At 41.9% G+C, this 18,422-nt stretch overlaps 1 protein-coding gene across 1 annotated transcript in view; it reads left to right on the forward strand.

Annotated features, from left to right (window-relative positions):
• Positions 1-10,252, forward strand: part of UBR2 (ubiquitin protein ligase E3 component n-recognin 2) — a 128,038-nt gene extending 117,786 nt beyond the window's left edge. Inside the window, exons 41-46 of the mRNA XM_032796212.2 lie at positions 1,447-1,602; positions 1,864-1,920; positions 4,884-4,961; positions 5,348-5,518; positions 6,336-6,437; positions 7,841-10,252. Of these exons, the coding sequence (XP_032652103.2) occupies positions 1,447-1,602; positions 1,864-1,920; positions 4,884-4,961; positions 5,348-5,518; positions 6,336-6,437; positions 7,841-7,982 (706 nt within the window). The 3' untranslated portion in view covers positions 7,983-10,252. The remainder of the gene's footprint in view (positions 1-1,446; positions 1,603-1,863; positions 1,921-4,883; positions 4,962-5,347; positions 5,519-6,335; positions 6,438-7,840) is intronic.
• Positions 10,253-18,422: the final 8,170 nt, after the last annotated feature.

Genomic DNA, 18,422 nt, shown 5'->3' on the forward strand with positions numbered 1-18,422 from the left:
GGAAATTCCACCACCTCCCCAAGTAACCCATTCCAGTGCTTCACCACCCTCCTAGTGAAATAGTTTTTCCTAATATCCAGTCTGGACCTCCCACACTGCAACTTGAGACCATTGCTTCTTGTTCTGTCATCTGCCACCACTGAGAACAGCCTAGCTCCATCTTCTTTGGAACCCCCCTTCAGGTGGTTGAAGATTATCAAATCCGCCCTCACTCTTCTCTTCTGCAGACTAAATGACCCCAGTTCCCTCTGCCTGTCCTCGTATGTCATGTGCCCCAGCCCCCTAATCATTTTTGTTGCCCTCTGCTGGACTCTCTCCAGTTTGTCCACATCTCTTCTGTAGTGAAGGGATCAAAACTGGACACAGTACTCCAGGTGTGGCCTCACCAGTGCTGAAGAGAGGGGAATAATCACTTCCCTCGATCTGCTGGCAATAATCCTACTAATAGAGCCCAATATTCCGTTGGCCTTCTTGGCAGCAATGGCACACTGCTGACTCGTACCCAGCTTCTCATTGACTGTAATCTCCAGGTCCTTTTCTGCAGAACTGCTGCTTAGCCAGTCGGTCCCCACCCTGTAGTGGTGCATGGGATTCTTCCTTCCTAAGCGCAGGACTCTGCCCTTGTCCTTGTTAAACCTCATTAAATTTCTTTTGGCCCAATCTTCCAATTTGTCTAGGTCACTCTGGACCCTGTCCCTACCCTCCAGCATATCTATCCCTACCCTCCAGTGTATTGGAATGTATGCAAGATTTCGAGTGAAAAACATTCTCTTCTTCCCTGAAATTCCATTTTACATAGGTGGGCGTCCCAATTTTTTCACAATCTGGACCACATCTTAACAGGGAGCTTATTTCAGGAGCCATAACTGGCACTAACTGGCAACCTTATTTGCACTGCCATTGCTTGTGCTATATCTGTTTTGTGAATAAATAGACAACTTCAGTCTCCAGGACTTTCAATCTGGCACCTCTGACCAGCCTTAAATTCACACTACATCTTAATGTGCAGTGGCGGGGGGGCGGGAGTCACCCTTTTGCGTTATAATTAAGGCTACATGTATGTCACGGAGGTCACAGAAGTTATGGAATTTGTGACTTCCAGAGACCGCTGTGATATTGGGGCCCTGGAGCTCCCCAGCACGTTCAGGGGGTGGGGGATCCCTTCCCAGCACGTTCAGAGGCGAGTGGTCCCCCCGCAGCCTGTGGGCAGGGATGGGAGGCCACAACTTGCTGTTGCTGAGTGCAGTCGGGCACGGTGCTGAACCCTCCTCCCTCCCCATTTTGACAGGGATGTTTTTAGTAAAAGTCAGGGACAGGTCATGTCTTCTGTGAATTTCTTTTCATTGCCCGTGACCTGTCCCTTACTTTTGTCATCGATAGTTTTAGTAAAATTGTAGGCTTAATTTTAATCCCCAATTAGGGTGGTTATATTTACTGTTAGTGATGTCTTCCAAATGCAACTATTTATTGTCCTTCTTTTTCTGCATTTACAGTAACTGGGGCAAGCCAATTTAAGCATTTATGTAGCTACCTTTCCCTGCCAAATAACCTCATTTGCCTTTTTCAAGAAAATGGCAAAATTATGAACACATTAGTAGAAAGGTATGAAATTTTTTTCTTTAATTCCAACATAAAGTATGCTGCACCAGAAATTAGTGTATTTTCCCAGTAATACATATATTTGGAAGTGAAAGATGAATGTATTTTATAAATTGCCTGTAAAATACAGAAGTTTTTGGAAGAAGTTTGTTGTGATGGAAAGTATATTAAATAGAACTATATTTTTTACTTGTTAGAAGTTGTTGTTGTTCCTCTATAGTACTGTCTAATGAAGGCTAAAAGGCATCTTTTTTTCTGTTGAAGTTGGTGTAGTGACAATGAAGTAAAAAGGTACCTGGAAGGCAAAAGACAAGCCATAAGGTGAGTATGGAGAGAGTTTAGGATGGAGGTGAAAAGTAATTTATTTATTTACACCTCACCCCACCTCCAGTAACTAAATGGAGCAATTTTTCCTGTACTTGGTCTACCAGTAAAGTACCTTACAGAAATACAGCTTCAGAATGCAATTCAGAAGCATAGCTAGAGGAAGAACCAAGATATATTTAATTATTTATAGGGAGAGTAAAATATTGTTTAAATTCAGAAATTTTTGTGAATCCAGAATGGATCATTATAATCCGTCTCATTTAGCTTCCTGCATAACACTCAGGCCATAGAATTTCATTCAGAAGTTCCTGAATCAAGCCCATAACTACTGGTTGAACTCGAGCATATCAGTTTGATTTAATTAAAAAACCTCCAACTAATACGTAAAATTGTTTTTAAACTGTCTGCTCTAAGAAACAAAACTTTTTTTACTTTGAAATCAGGTAGACATTTGAAAGCAAAATTGTCTGGTGTGTTAAATGTATTTCTACTCATAAAACAAGTAAATGAAGCTCGGGATGTTTTTAATGCCTAGTAGTTTTAAAGAAGATTGTTGATTTACTCAGAATGGAGGCTAAATATTGGTACCTCACTATTCAAGCAATTTAACACGCAAACAAACAGTAAAACTCTATCATGAAAACGTATTTTTACACTTAAGTTCCATATAAAATGATTTTTCTTCTTAAACCTGTACATAAAAATGCTGGATTAATACCCAGGTGTGACAAAAATCAGTACATTATTTATTCAGTCAGTTGATTAAATGATAGACTACCAGTTTTAAAATGAAGATAATTGCAAGTTATAATTTTCTAATTGAGTAGTTGAAAGGTTTTTTGTGTTCTTGTTTTTTTCGTTCGTTTTGTTTTTATTTGACTGTTAGGAATATTTTTTTACATCTGTTTCTGTTGTTCATCCTTTACTATTCATGAACAGATAAGCAGGTTACAGATGGTTAATCCGGTGGTAGGTCTTTTATCTCTCAGCATGTCACAGTGCACTGCTTCTTGTACAACCTTGAACTTAGATCGCACAACGTCATAGACTGTCTTATTGTTTCTGAAGATATTAACATTATTAAAACTTACATTGTATAGACCAGTGGTTTTCAATCTATTTACCATTGTGGGCTGCATATGCAGCTCTCTCTGGGTTATGTGGGCCATATATATATACACACACACACACACACGCACACACTCTACAGTAAAAGCTGTATTATCCAGCACTTTACCAACTGGAAAGCTGTAGAAACCGGCATTTCTGATATCCATTAAAAGTCCAGTTGGCGCGGGACCAGCAGGCTCCCTACCTGGCTCTGTGTGGCTCCCTTGAAGCGGCAACATGTTCCTGCTGCTCCTAGGCAGAGGAACAGCCGGGGGCCTCCATGTGCTGCCTCCACCCCGAGCACTGACTCCTCAGCTCCCATTGGCCAAGAAATGCCTGGCCGCGCCTCCCCCTAAGAGCAGCAGGGGCATGTCACTGCTTGTGGGAAGCTGCCCAAGGTTAGCGCTGCCCAGATCTGGCACCCCAAAACCCTTCCCGTGCCCTGAGCCCCCTCTCACCCCCCACCGAGTCTGTGCCCCACACCCCCTCCCGCACCCCAACCCCTAGCCCTGAGCCCCCTCCCGCACCCAAACTCCCCTCCTCCCCAATTGGTAAGTATAATGCTTAGTTAACTAGAATTTTTGACTTAGCGGCACCCCCTAGTCCTCCCACATGCCAGATAGCAAAGCTTTTACTGTATCTGTATGGCCCTGAAAATGTCACATGGGCCACAGCTCTGTGCTGATTAGGCTGCAAATGGGCCGCAGGTTAAGAACCACTGGTGTAGAATTTTGAGGGAAAATAAAAAGGTCTTGACATCAATACTCATGATTTCCCAATTATATAAATATTCAGTGTTAAAGTGTTTGTAATGAAGAAAAAAAACACAAATTTACTCCTTGTAGCAGAAGTCTTTGAATTGGAGAGTGGCTGCTTTCAAAACAATATTAGTTGTATCAGACACTTGCATACAATATTCTGATCCCTTAGCAGGAGAAATGTTCATATAATCCTATCGTGTATCAGGATGAAACACTGTCTAAAGTATGCAAATGAAAGAATATATAATTCTAGGACTTTTCTTGAGCCATCCAGGAGAAATAACAAAAATATGACTCCATGCAAACTAAATCTAGTGTGTTTTAATTGTGGGATGTTGGATTCCTTTTTGGTTCATCAGTTTGAAGCTTATCACATCAGGCTAAAAATGGGCTGTTTAACTATTCACGTGGGCAGAGAGGAAGAAAATTAAGGTTTGTGAGTAGTGCTATGAAACAGCAAATGGAACACTATCAAGTAAGGGGTTATCTATGCGGTGAGGTAATACACTCAAGAAGGGTGTGATAGCTAAAGTGCAATAACTTGTGCATGAATTGGTTTATGTAAACTCTGCTGATGCACACTAGAAGTTCATTTGTGACCTTTAACATAGCACTGGGACTGAATGTGGTTCCTCCACTAATACTTATCAGGTAATCATATAAACTATTGCACTGATTTTATATTAAATCATAGAACATTTAAGAAAATGTGTGTTCACCGTAATTTTTATATCAAATTTCTTACCCCTATATGCCGTTTTAATGTATTGTCATAGATGTGGAGACTGGTGTAAGATATAGAAGACAACTGAGTGTTGATCACTTCCATAAGATTAGGAGTACTTGTGGCACCTTAGAGACTAACAAATTTATTTGAGCATAAGCTCTCCACAAAAGCTTATGCTCAGAAAAATTTGTTACTCTCTAAAGTGTCACAAGTACTTCTGTTCTTTTTGCTGATACAGACTAACACGGCTGCTATTCTGAAACCTTACATAAGATTGTTACTGAGGTAACACTTGGGGAAATATGAGTTTGAGGTGATTGTGTCCACTGTTTGTTAAACATGTGATTGTTTCATTTTAGCTATGCAAGAGACTCTAACAAATTAATAGACCTTCCAGATGATTACAGCTGCCTCATTAATCAAGCATCTAATTTCTCGTAAGTTTTTGTTTTATGCAGTTTTGATGGTGAGCTTTAAAAGCCATTTTTTGCTTTTGATGAATGGGAAAATCTTCTGGCATGAGAGCCTTGAAAAGATTTATTTAGAAAATCATAAAGAAAATGGCACATGTTCACTGCTGTCTTTTCCGCTAAAGTGCCTTATCTTCATTACTTGTTTCAGTGAAACATAAAGTACAGGTGTGCGTGTGTTCAGTGGGGGGAAGATTTAGAATCTGTAACTTCAGTTAACTGGAGAAGTTTCCAGAATAAATTTGAATCTATTGATTACCATTTAAAGTACTGAGCTGTAACTCCATAGTAAAGATTTAACTGTATTCACCTACCTCTATGGATGTTTGTTTGTTTTGTTTGCTTATGTAAAGGTGTCCAAAATCAGGCGGTGATAAAAGCAGAGCACCAACATTGTGCCTTGTATGTGGGACCATGCTATGTTCTCAGAGTTACTGTTGTCAAACAGAGTTAGAAGGGGAAGATGTTGGAGCCTGTACTGCACATACATATGTATGTGGTTCTGGAGTGGGTATATTTCTCAGGTAAGGACTTCATTGTATCTACATTTTTTTAATAGGGTACATGTTGTACATGGGCATGAAGTGAGTATTTCCATAAATGTGACTGTCGTTGCACTGTATGTAAGGACAATTATGTTCATAGAAAAGAAGTTAGTTAATAGTTGCACAAAAAATAGTGTGTTTTTAATCTTCATCGCACTTCAGAATTTTTAGGAGCTTTTATCTTTGATGGAATAAGATCGCTTAGACAGTCCAAAGCTGATCAGAAAAAGGATGTGTCCCATGTGTTGTGTAACATTTCAGTGGAAATGAATGAAATGATCATTGTAAACTTTCTGTTTTTCAGAAATCATGAAAATAACTTTGGTGTAAAAGTTAGCTGTAAATTAATTTCACAAGACTAAAACTGGGACAATTATTATAACCTGATGCCACATCTGTTGACACAACAGTACATGTACATTGAAGAATTAGACCACACAATTTGTTTCAGGTTTTTCATGAACATTTGTTAATGAGAAACAAAATTGATGTATTTTCTTGCAGTATTCCTAAGTAGCTTCAAAATAGATTAGATTAGTTCAGGAACGGTGATATTTATGCTGTAACAGATAAAATGTGGAACATCATTTTGTTTGAACTATTTTATTACATGGCATAGGAGGGATATAAATATTTTCAGACGGTACGTACATTTTAAATTTCACGGTATGTGCAGCTTATACAGAATCACAGATACATGAGAGTCGCAAGAAGCTAATGTTTGTGAAAATACCAGAAATGTGGTCACATCATAAAGTTAATAACCAAAATGTCCTATCTGTCTCTCTCTGTGTAGAGTACGAGAATGTCAAGTGCTATTTTTAGCTGGAAAAACAAAGGGCTGCTTTTATGCTCCTCCCTATCTTGATGACTATGGAGAAACGGACCAGGGACTCAGGTACATTTTCTAAAACATGTTTTAAAATATTCATTGAAACACTTTTTTACCCTCAAAAGCAGTTGGTTCATATATATTAAATAAGTTATAACTAAGCTGCTAAAGTTGGGCAATAATATAGTTGTATGTAGTGGTAATGTCTAAAACAAACATTATTTTAAAAAAATATTTACTTCGTTAAAAACATCTGATGAGAAATAATTTGCCTCGTATAAAGAGGTTTCCTGAAGGGTAAAATCTTGAATAATGACTCAGCATCTCTGAGGCTCCATAGACAATACTACTGACAAATATATATCCTATTTTTTATGCACAATTTGTTTATTAAATATTGTTAATTGTGTATATATGTCTATATCAGATGAAAACCTCTTGTCACAAGTTGACTTAAAGTAGATCTGCATGCTGGTTTCTGTGCTGAAGTCTGTAATCTTAGGGAGGGGGTAGCTTGGCGTTCACTAGCATTTACTCTTACTGGCTTTGTAGATAATGGAACCAGATCCTTGCAAATGTTCAGAATCATAAAATGTAAGCTGGTGGTGGCATACAAAGATTGTTTAAAGCTCACCTTTACATTGCCCTAATCCTGGTGCTGCTTTGTACTTGCTGTTCCCCCAGGCCAGGGGCTGCTTGTAACTTATGCCAGCATTTAACAGTCACAGGGAACTAAAACAGGCCAAGTTTTGTGAGTCATGAGGGTGGGTTCCCCCATCCCCTTCTGTGTGAGTGTCATCTTTTGTCCACAATGCTTGCAGGAGGTGAGGAAAATAGTGTATTTGCCCGTGCATTGCCCGGTACACTCCTGCAAGGTCATTTTTACCTGGGTCAGATAAATGAAGCTTGTGCTATACCATTGGTGTTATTTGACCATGTAGTGGCCTCATTGCTCCTGACAATTTTGATCCTGTATTTCCACTGGCTTCAGAGGGGAACATGCCTTCCGTAAGCAGTTTTCTCCAGGTTTACCATAATACATACATGGCCTATAATCAGATAGCTCAAATATAGTGGGGTTGAGACACATGCTATGATTGTCTCAGCTTAAATTCTTCTGCTTTTATAGATATTTTTTTTTCTCCAATATGCCTCCTACTGTGAGGGAGCATAGGGCCCAAAACTAAGTTAATATCTCTTCTCATCTTGAAGAGATGACATGTATCTACACAAATGTAAAGGGCTGTCATTTTTAATGATGCTCATTACACAAGATGAAAATTTTGTGTCTGTCGAGGGTCAGACGAAATACTACAGGATCAAGTTACTTTGGCATCAACTCTGTTGCAAAAATTGCCTTGAAAGTATTATTATACATACAATAACATTAGAAGATCATGTAAGTGTTTTGTGTAAGTGCTCTAACACTTCACAATTGTAAGTTTCCTAATAAATGTAATCTTTTTCAGGCGTGGGAATCCCTTACACTTGTGCAAAGAACGGTTTAAAAAGATTCAAAAACTCTGGCAACAGCACAGTATCACAGAAGAAATTGGACACGCACAAGAAGCAAATCAAACACTAGTTGGCATTGATTGGCAGCATTTATAATTGGTTATCATCTGAAGACTGGAACTTTATTTGTGATGATTTTTGTAATCCAGTAAATTTTTCAAAGAAAAGAGGGATTAGGGAAAAAAAATTTGAGGAAAATAGAGACGATTCCAGTCCTTCTATTTAACCTTTGTTTTCCAATTTATTTTGTAAAGTTCTTGGTTACAATAACCATGTAAACTTTTTTCTATGTAAGCAGGTTTTACTAGTAGTATTATTTGCACTGTGCTTCCTTCACATGAAGCCTCTTGGGGTATAGAACCTGGGCAAATGAACTTACGTTTCTGGGACAAAAGAATGACTCTTCTTGGAAATCTGACTCTGATTTTTCTAATGAACTACAAGAGGGGGAAAAAAACTGCTGAAATGGAGACTAGATTAAGCACAAGTATGGATTGTGTTTTGCCCTTTGCTAATAATCTGAGCCGATTTACTTTATTTATTATTCTATGTTTTAATACTTAAACTGTGTACATGCAATGATAAAGTAAGGATGAAAATAATGTAGCAAATGGATGTATCTGTCTGCATCAGTGGATAACTCTTAAATTCGGTGTATCTAAAATTTATTTTTTAATTCATATTCTTGCAGATTTTTTTGCCTTCCAGTTGATTTTCTTTTTACTAAAAGAACTAACACTAGCTTACAAGTAAAACCAATTTAATTTAAAGCTTTTTCTGGAGCATTGCAGTCCTTTCACATATTGTGTGGTTTGCAGTTTGAATATAGTGGGGAAGCCCTTTCATTTTTCATAATGTGATTGTTTTCCCAAATTTAAAGCGTTGACATTGTGTTTTAGAAGATGTCTTAAGGCAATGGCAATACATTAAAAGTCATATTTTTCTTCATTTTTGACTTCCATCTTTGAAGGTGCAAATCCCACCTACATCTTGTTGCAGTTTACTAATTTCAGATCTTCAGATAGTAACCCTCAGACAAAAATGAACCATTTTCTCTGTATATGAAGTCATAGAGCATTTGTTTGCTCCTGTTCATTTCCTTTCAGTTGTACCATCAAGTACATTTACTTTTTGACATAGTAGACGTTTGACTAAAGCTCTGTAAAGATGTTTGTCTATAGTATATTTTGTAAATATATTCTATATCTGCACAGATTTTGCACTTGGTAAGTGGGTGCCTGAAGGTATAGTTGTATGTAGTAAATGCAATGTTAGACCCCCCCACAACAAATCTCTAAATGACATGCTTTCTGATTGAAGGCATTAAGGCTATGGATTTTCTAAGTTTTTGGTAAGTTATTAAAACAATTTATTTACCTAGTCCTGAGTTTTAATAATCAAAGTGATTCTTTTACTGAGGCTTGCATTTGATTTCCTCTTTGGCCCAGACAAGCATCCTTTCAGTGGCTGCTGTCTTTATTTACAATAGGCTTGATTGGGTTGTTTGCATTTTTACAGATTTAATGTTTCAGAATAATTCTGTATTTATTACAGTGTACAGGACAATTCTCCACAGGCTTGGAAATAGTCTTGAGTTAAGATGTAGACAATACAAAATAGAGAAACTGAACAATTATGAACTCCTATTTCTTAAGGCTGGTATTAGATACGACATTCTTGTCTCTAGTGGCTCTTTGATCTTCATACATACACCTCACTCTTTTAAAAGAGAGCTGCAAAATCTGCAGAAAGAAAATCAGCATTAAAGTTCCATCAGTCTACCCTTCCTCTCCTTAGTTATATATCAACTTCTTGCTGTGCATGTCATAAAATTTTTTTCTTCTGCAACACTATTCCATTTACTGAAAGGCTTGCTGCTTCTGCTTTATTCCACCTGTCTAGGGAACTTCGTTAAAATTGCTTTGAAAAAAATCAGTTTTATCATGGGCATAGCTATTTCAGAAATAACAAAATGGTATCTGCCACAGTTCATTACACTGAGATTTTCTGGGTAAATCAAAACATTGATAGAAGGCATTTTTCTCATTTTTCTGAGACGCAGAGAGTTGAATGGATTAATGGAATTATGGCTGCAAAAAATAGCAAAGTACACAATTTATCCTGTTTTCTGTAAATTTAGTCATTCTTACTTAAACTGTTTTCTTTTCTGATTTGTTTTGCATGTATTTATGTTCACCGTAGAAATATTTATATAACATGATTTTGGTATCAGGGAAGAAATACCTGTAATAAATCGGCTACAACTTTAATATCTGTGGACTACTTGTAAAATTTGGAATGTATCATATGTAAGGGGAAAAAAAGTTGCAAGTATCAAAATAAATGATTTAGGTGTTGACATTAAATACTTTTAAAATCTTATTTATTTTTAGAAAAAGTTTTGCTGAACTTTGGAATTAACTTGGATTACCTTGTTGCTCCGTAGTGTTAATCACAGGATAAGAGAAATACCTAGATATGCAACACCTGCAATTCCCTGACTAAAGACGATTATAATATTAGTTAACTAAAGTAATTGACACTAACCCTGTCTTGACCTCTACCAAAAAGTCTGATTATCATTTAGCAGACTGATACATTTTTTAAAGAGCTGATGAGTAAACACAATTAAAAGCTCATTCGAAAGTAAATCAAATGGGGCAAACAAAGCCTGCTATTTCTTTCCCAGGAGGCAAGATGTTGCTTTTTCTGTTGCAAACTACTATGTACATATTTTTATTTATTTTATTTATTTATTTAGAATTCAGGTCAATCCTTCCTTTGTGCCTCATTTATAGCTGTCCAGAGGTTTGAGTCTCTTCCTCTTGTTCGTGTCAGCTAATTACCTGGTAGCAGTTGTGCATAACATTTGTAATGAATGAATGTTAGACTTAAATAAGTTTACAACAATACGCCTACTTAGTGAGGTGAGACTTTCCTGTAGTAGAGCTTGCACAGAGTTTCCCTCCAAACCTGGTTCAGATTTTCCTCCAAGGGCGTTTCAGATCAGACCCCACCTTATTCAGCCAAGCTAGCACTTCTTTGCACTGTCCCTAGCCTGCCATGGGAAACTGCCTCACACTTTGTCTGCTGATGCCATTGGTCCCCACAAGTCTGCATTAACTACTCTCACTGTTTTCTGTTGCTGGTTTCTGTTGGTGAAGAGTAGCTCATGCTAGCTCCACTGCAATTCTCTTCTGCACCACCTCTTCTCCCCCCACGCCCCCCGCAACTTGCATGCTCTTTTGTGTCCCTCAGAGGGCTTCCCATACTACCTTCTGCCTTGGTTAGTCCAGGATCCTTTTTACAAACCAGCATTGGCAGGGAGATGGACTTGGAGGATCTAATAGGTCTGTAAACACGATACCAATGAGCTTCCATTTTTTATTATTTTCTTTTTGATTTCCTGGGAATTTCAGTGTTCACAAATTTTAAAAAATTGTAAAGAATAGGTAAAAACCAAAACCAGGGATAGGTGGGGAGCTATATTCATCAGGGTGTGAGGTGCTAGCAGTGTCGCAGTTGAGGAAGCCTCCTGGTCCTTGCATCATTGGGCAGTCTTGGCTGCCAGAACCCTGCCTCCTGCCTTTCGGACTCCCGCACTGCACAGAGGAAGTGAACAGGGCTGTGCTAAATCCTTTGGGATCAGGAGAGGAAAGGAAGTCTAAACCCTGCAAGTACCAGCTCCCCTGCCAGAGGAGCCTCTTCCTGAGCCCAGTCCTTCAGCACAGCCCCATCTGCTTCTCCTGCACATGCTCTGTCCAGCAGGGGAAGCAGACAGCCCTCTGTGCTCTGGGGCTGCACTGAATGGCTGGGATCAGGAGGGGGCTCTGTTTGGCCAGAGTCCAGTACGTATAGGGTGCAGCTCTCCACTCCCTGCAGGCCTGTCACTGCTGTGGTCAGGTAGTCTTGGCTGCCAGGATGTGGCACCCTGCCTGTCCAAAAAATTCTCAGATCCTGAAAAAGCCAAAATTTGGATGAAAATTAGTAAAAAAAAACAAAAAAAAAACAAAAAAAACGAGTTTTGAAAAAGACCAGGAGTTTTACTAAATAAATTGGAAACAATGAGGAGTCTGATGGCACCTTGAAGATGAACTGCCACCAGATTCCTCATTGTTTTTGTGGATACAGACTAACACAGCTACCCCTGTGATACTTAAATAAATTGGTAAATATCAAGGACCTACAACAAGGGTTGGCTACCTTGGCCCACACCACTTCCCACAGCCCTCATTGTCCTGGAGCCGTGAACTGTGGCCAGTGGGAGCTACGATTGGTCGAACCTGCAGACATAGCAAGTAAACAAGCTGGTCCGGCCCACCGGGGTGCTTACCCTGGCGAGCCGTGTGCCAAAGGTTGCTGACCCCTGACCTACACTACAATAATAAATCATACCTTGGATTGGCTCCTCCAAGAGGGCTACCTACTGGCTTATTCACAACCCACCTAGTGGAACAATCTCCACTCACTAAGGCTCTTCACCTACACATTTCCTTCAAGCTGTCTGATGTGGTGAGGACCAAATCTTCAGTCCCACTCCTAACCCTTTTCTACTTAGTGGAACAACAGCACATATGTTGTTTTAATCAGACAACAGCGACTTAGTATCCTAGTACCCAGGCACCAAAAGGAAGTCTCATTGGATAAATATAAATGAATCATGACTATTTGTAGTCATTGGAGATCCCATGTAAAACTCTGTAGATAACTGATCTTTCTTCTTCGAGTGCTGTCCTTGTGGGTGCTCCACTATAGGTGACAATGCGTCCCGGCACTGTTGATCGGAGATTTTCGGTAGCAGTGCCTGGTCAGGACGTGCACACTCGGTATCTCCCGTCTCATTGGAATCTTCCTGAGTGCGTGCGTCCCGCACCCTCCCCAGTTCCTTCTCAACCGTCCTTGGCCGAAGACGGGACTCGGAGCAGTGCTGATCCTCTTCCCTGGTTTTTTAATGAAATAATTACATAGAAATAGTTAGTAATATCCTAGTTGTTTCCCTTCCTTTAGAATAGTTACTTAGATTAAAAAAAGAAAAAAATTTCCTCAGGTTTGTCTCCCAGTGAGACTCTCTCTCATGGCATTACTAGTTGAATAATGCTTGGGGCTTCAGGATTCAAGGAATGTGCTTCCTGTCAGGACTTTATGCCAATGTCCAATTGGCACTCGCACTGTGCGAAGTGCCTTGGTGAGACACGTCCCTGCCAAGTGTGTCCACTGCACGAGCCTCAAAACCAGGGCTCGTCCTGACAGGAACCTGCCACTGAAACTGTTTCTCATGCAGAAATCCAATCCCTGCAGCCGCCTCTGGAGACAGGTAGTGGCAAACCCTCTCCCTCACGCTCCCCGGCCAGGTCCGAACGACCGGGAGCATGGCTTCACCCTCTCTGGAGCAGAAGCAAGAAGCTCTGCAGCTGCCTAAGGAACAGGGCTGTAAACCCTCTCCCTCACGCTCCCCTGCCAAGGCAGAACCGACCGGGAGCCCGGCTTCATCCTCTCATGTGAAGAGGCAGCAAGCCCTAATGTCTCCTCTCAGAGACACTCAAGAGGGTAATTGATCTCCTGCAGAGTCTTTACCCTTGGTGCTGTCAGCGCCAAGAGCAAGCAACTCTGACTGCCCCTGCACTTTACAAGCAACTCTCACGGGGCTCTAAAGCAGGGACCCGACTTCCTGCAGCGGGAAGCTCTCCTCGGCACTGGTTTCCCCGGCACTGACAATGGACACGGTGCCAACAACAAGTTCCATCTCCGGCACCGAGCCTGCCTGCTACCCCCAGCAGATTCAGACCCTCTGCCAGGCTGTCACAAACAGCTCTCGGCTCCTGCCAAAGTGAAACTAAAATCACTCCCGGCTGCCACTCAGACTTCATGCTCTGCAGCACACCAGCCTACGGAGCAGCAACAATTCCTGCAACAGAAGGATATTTCTGTGGCCCCTAGGCCTAACTCCGCTCCGGGACACGGAGCACTCACTGTTTGAACAGCAGCTCTCCCCACGTGACCTGGATACTTTCACTGATAGTGAGAACGGCACACAGCAGCAGGCAGAGTTCTCCCTGCCTGAGTCTTCCCCTCCCACCGGAGCCATATATACCCCAAGACATGGGGCATCATAAGAATCAGCCTCAGTTTCCCTACTTTGTCCCCCAGTGGCCGGGATCCATTTTTTTTCCTACCCAATGTCCTGACCTCAGTGGTACCCGTGGTTGGCTCCTGCTACTGCTTCTCCTTGCGCTCCTTCTACCAGACCGCAAGCTCATCCTATGCCTATATCCCCAGCTCTATCAACATCTAGAGCTCCTGAACCCCCTCCTGAAGACGTGGGCTATGACCCCTTCCCTGTAACACTGGTTCTGCCTCGCCATCAGCCGCAGAAGTCTCCCTTATGCCTCCACCTCCACAAAACATGGACAGCTTTATGCAATTCCATGAACTCAGGACATCCCTTTGAAGGAAGTCCAGGAGACACAACATAAGCTTCTCAAAATCCTCCAACCCTCTGCACCTTCAAAGATAGCACTGCCCTAGAGAAAGCTCTTCTAGAACCAGCTGGTACACTCACAGACTCCGCCTCCATTCACCAACATGCAAGAAAACTCAACATAAATACTACATGCCTGCGAGGGACCTTGATTTCTTTTTTTCCCACCCACAACCCAATTCTATTGTGGTTGATGCAGCAACACACAGAACAAAGCAGCCACGCTACTGGCCCACTCTGCAGGACAAGGACCTCAAACGTCTTGACCTCCTGACCTCAAAGTTTATACTCTTCTACTTTGCAATTTAGAATTGCAAATTTATTCTACTCTCCTTGCAAGCTATGACCATGACAACTACAACAAGCTCTTTGATTTGCCTCCCATATACCGAAGGACAGGACAGCAGACTTCCAGTTAGTCCTCGTTGAAGGTCAATTGGTGTCTAGCATGGCACTATAAGCATCCCTGGACGTGTCTGATCCTGCAGCCCACACCACTGCAGTGGTGATGTGCTGGTCTTCTTGGCTCTCGGCATCTAATATCCCCAAAGATGAGTCCAAAGTGGAGAGTCTCTCCTTTGACAAAAATAACCTCTTTTCCCACAAACACACACCCAATTTTAAATCTTTCACACTATGAAAGACTCTAGAGCCACTTTCTGCACATTGGGCACTTACCCATCCCTCCCCAGGAGACAAGAGTATCAACCTTACCAAATGCCCAGCGCAGAACAATATCACCAACCCCAGTCTATACCGTATGACGCTGGTAAAAACCGCAACAGATCTCTTAGATGCAGGCAAACCCAGGCACAACCAACTACTTCCCATCATTGGGTAACAAACAATTTTGAAGTGCTGGTCGGGGGTACGTGCAACCACCCCTTGACTCCACCGTCTATTTGCCCATTTGGCTACCGCCTCCAGACTTTCCACCAAGTCTGGCAACAGACCACGCAGGACCATTGGGTCCTGGAAATAGCTCAGTCAGGTTACTCCATCCCTTTCCTATTTTCCCTGCCTATCCTTTCTCCTTTTCTGTCCCTCTTAGGGACCCCCCTCACGAGCACCTTCTCTGCGTGGAAGTGGCTCATCTTCTCCACCTAGATGCAGTCAAACGTGCTGATGCAACATCGGGGAAAAGGATTCTACTCCCAGAAGAAAGCCGGGGGTGAAGACCTACATTGGATCTATGTCAACTGAACATGCTTGTACAGGTGCAAAAATTCAGGATAGTCACATTGGGCACAATAATGCCCACACTGCACAAGGGGACTGGTTCACAGCTCTCACCCTGCAAGATGCCTATTTCCATATATACATTCATCAAACCCAGCAGACATAGTCTTCTGCATAACACTGACTCCGCTACCGAACATATTGGCCTCCCTACATTGGTGGACAAAACCAGAGAACCTATGCACGGACATTCCCTTCCATCCACACTCCCCAGTACTCATGTTAACCATGGTCGCTTCCCAGATAGATTGCGGAGCGCACTTAGGCAACCACAAGGCACGGGGCCGCTGGTCCCTATTAGAGACGCGTCCGCACATCAATCTCCTAGAACTCCGAGCTGTCAGGCAGGGAGGAGCACAATCTCACTCCCTATGCACAACGGCCGTTAAACTATGGAATTGGTGCATACATCGTCACATAAAAGTCACCGCTTCCTGCCTGCCTGCGTGTCACAACACTACCGCCTACACACTCAGCAGACAGTTCTCCGAGAAACACAAATGGGAATTATATCCATCAATACCCCAACAGCTGTCCTCCCACTGGGGCACTCCATTGATAGACCTGTTTGCCACTCCTCAAACTGCAAATGCCATCTATTTTGCTCCAGAACAGGACTCGGAAACACACCTCATTCCTTGGAACAACTCCTTCACGTACGCTTTTCCACTGATTCCACTCATACGCAGGATTCTACGCAACATCACAGAGGACAAGGCCCAGGTCATACTTTTTGCCCCAGCTTGGCCCAGGCAGACATGGTATCCTTACCTGCTATGCATGTTCATCCGTCCTCCCCGTACTCTCCCCGACAGACCGCATCTCTTCTCCCAGACTACAGTCAGCTTCTTCATCTGCAGCTCTGGAAACTCCATATGATGGTGTTGTTCTTTCAAGGTTTCAATCCCACGAATTAGCCTGCTCAGAACAGGTCTGATATGTCCTCCTGCACTGTAGAAGGGACTCCACTCCTAACACTTACCTGCAAAAGTGGAAATGCTTCTCCATCTGGTGCTTCCACAGATGCTTAATACCCCAGATTGCAACCCTCCCTGACATCTTAGACCATCTTTTCAAACTAAAACAGGACACATTTTCACTCAGTTTTATCACAGTATGTCTCGCGGCCCTTACCACCTTCCATGACACTCTGGACGGCTATTCATTTTCACACGCCCCACCATGAAACGCTTCTTCACGGGCCTGCACAACCTCTACCTGAGATTCATTCACTAGTAGCCTCCTGGAGTCTCAGCCTCATTCTCTGTGCTCTTATGAAACCTCTTTTCGAGCCCCTGGCCACTTCATCCCTGCTCCACATGTCCAGGAAAGTGGCTTTCTTGGTTGCCATAACGTCAACAAGAAGGGTTGGTGAAATAAGCGCCCTGATGGCCTACCCTCCTTACACCATTTTCTCTAAACACAAGCTTACCATGTAAACCTGTCCCAAATTCCTCTCCAAGATGGTGTCTACCTTCCACCTTAACCGGTCAATACACTTATGTGTATTCCATCCCAACCTTCACATGACTCCACAGGAAGCTGCATCACATACCCTCGATGTCCGACGGGCTCGTGCATTCTATCTTGACAGAACTAAACCATTTCGTGAATCCCCTAAGCTTTTGTTTCTACTACCAAGAGATCAAAGGTGATGCTATCTCTAAGCAAAGACTCTCCAAGTGGATCTCCACCTGCATCAGATCTTGCTATCAGACCAGAATATTCAACCACCAGAGGGTGTTAGGACTCATTTTACTAGAGCAATGTCAGCATCCATTGCGTTCCTCCACAGTGTACCTGTTACAGACGTATGCAAGGTGGCCATGTGGACATTTGACCACACATTTGCCAAACATTATGCTATCGCACGGAATACTACAGCAGACACCATAGTCCGCCATATGGTACTTTCTACTTTTGTTCCTCACACAACTCCAAAATCCCACGGCCATAGTGGGTACTGCTTTGTGTTCACCTACAGTGGAGCACCCACAGGGACAGCACTCGAAGAAGAAGAGGAAGTTACTCACCTTGCAGTAACTGAGGTTCTTCGAGATGTGTGTCCCTGTGGGTGCTCCACTCCCCACCCTCCTCCCCTCTACTTTGGAGATTTCTCCATGGTAGAGAAGGAACTGAGGAGGGTGCGGGACGCATGCGCTCAGGAAGATTCCAACGAGACAGGAGATACCAACTGAGTGTGTGCGTCCTGACCAGGCACTGCTACCGAAAATCTCCGATCAACGGTGCCGGGACGCACCGTCACCTACAGTGGAGCACCCACAGGGACACACATCTTGAAGAACCTCAGTTACTGCAAGGTGAGTAACTTTCTCTTCCGTTTGCTGACAATTCTGAAAAATCAAAGAAAATCATTTATTTTAAATGTTTGATAAATATAAAAACTGAAAAAATTCATTTTTAGTAAAACAAATGTTTTGTTAAGATTTTGAGCTTTTAACATTTCAATTTTTTTAAATTGAAGACTATTTCAAAATGAAGTCACTTTGATTAAAAAGATTGAAATGTTTCATTTTGAAAACATCAAAAAGAACAATTGATACCTTTTCCAAAAATTTTGTGGAGAGTGTCTGTTTTTGCCAAAACAATTGGGCAAAACTGACAGGACTTCACAAAACACTTCAGTTTTGCCAAATCTACATTTTTTGCTAACAAAGAAAAAAAAAACACCTAGCACTTGTCCCATCCTACTTTGTGCATAAGCGTTTGGTGTTCTTGCATTCTTCTTACTCTGGTATTTTGTTTTTTCTAAATTCTTCGTGTCGCCTTCAACTGGATATTAATCTTCACTTGTACTC

This window comes from Chelonoidis abingdonii, chromosome 3, assembly GCF_003597395.2.
Source record: "Chelonoidis abingdonii isolate Lonesome George chromosome 3, CheloAbing_2.0, whole genome shotgun sequence".
Classification (NCBI taxonomy): Eukaryota; Metazoa; Chordata; order Testudines; family Testudinidae; genus Chelonoidis; species Chelonoidis abingdonii.